Source organism: Arachis ipaensis, chromosome B04 (genome assembly GCF_000816755.2).
Source record: "Arachis ipaensis cultivar K30076 chromosome B04, Araip1.1, whole genome shotgun sequence".
Taxonomy (NCBI): Eukaryota; Viridiplantae; Streptophyta; class Magnoliopsida; order Fabales; family Fabaceae; genus Arachis; species Arachis ipaensis.
The window spans coordinates 125,759,534-125,760,312 of NC_029788.2; the positions used below are offsets into that span (position 1 = coordinate 125,759,534).

The following is a 779-nucleotide window of genomic DNA, read 5'->3' on the forward strand; positions in this document are numbered from 1 at the left end:
ATATATATACACGCTTAGCTGATTATTTATGAGATATACAACACTCTGATTTTAAAGAAAGAAATGGCATCCAAATTGGGACCACCAAATCCTGTTCCCTGTGCTCATTACGGTCAATTCTTTCAAAAAAATCCCAACCTTTGTCAAGCAGTAGGATGTGATTGTTTTCATCCTTCTCTAGTTTCTCCTCCTCTTCTTTATCCACCGTCTTTGCCGTCGCCGCAGCCACCACCACCACCATTACCTTCTCCTCCGTCATTGTTGCCGCCACCACCACCATTGTCACCGTCACCGTTACCGCCACTAGCTCTTTCTCCACCAATGTCGCCACCACCACGACTTTTCTTTCCTGACTCTCCGCCTCCTCAAACTTTTCTGCCGACGAAACCTTCCTCTAAACCAACCCAGGTACTACGTTTTCCTCCTCCAACTTCAACTCCGGCACCATTTTTTTCGTCAAGTGGCCTCATCGTTGAAATGGCGGCAGCAATCACTTTTGCCATTTTGATTGTGGTGCTTTGCACTTTTGGCATTTTTCATTGGAAGAATAGGAAGAGAGAACATGATAAAAGCCTCGGACTTAAAGGTACGTATTTAGAGATTGAGAGACATAAAGATTGAAATTAAATTAAATCTCGATATTATGATATTATGTTTGATGTAAATTTTATAGAACATAATTATATTTTTGTATTTTATTTGATTTAAGATAATTATAAATATGAAATGATAATATTTAATAAAATATTTTTAATTATTAAAAAAAATATTGTTAAAAT

The 779-nt window shown here is 37.4% G+C and overlaps 1 protein-coding gene across 2 annotated transcripts in view; it reads left to right on the plus strand.

The window, feature by feature from the left end:
- Positions 34–779, plus strand: part of LOC107637228 (proline-rich receptor-like protein kinase PERK3) — a 5,364-nt gene continuing 4,618 nt past the window's right edge. For both annotated transcript variants that reach the window (XM_021121961.1, XM_021121962.1), the window contains exon 1: positions 34–586. In XM_021121961.1, coding sequence (XP_020977620.1) covers positions 64–586 — 523 coding nt within the window. In that variant the 5' untranslated portion in view covers positions 34–63. The remainder of the gene's footprint in view (positions 587–779) is intronic.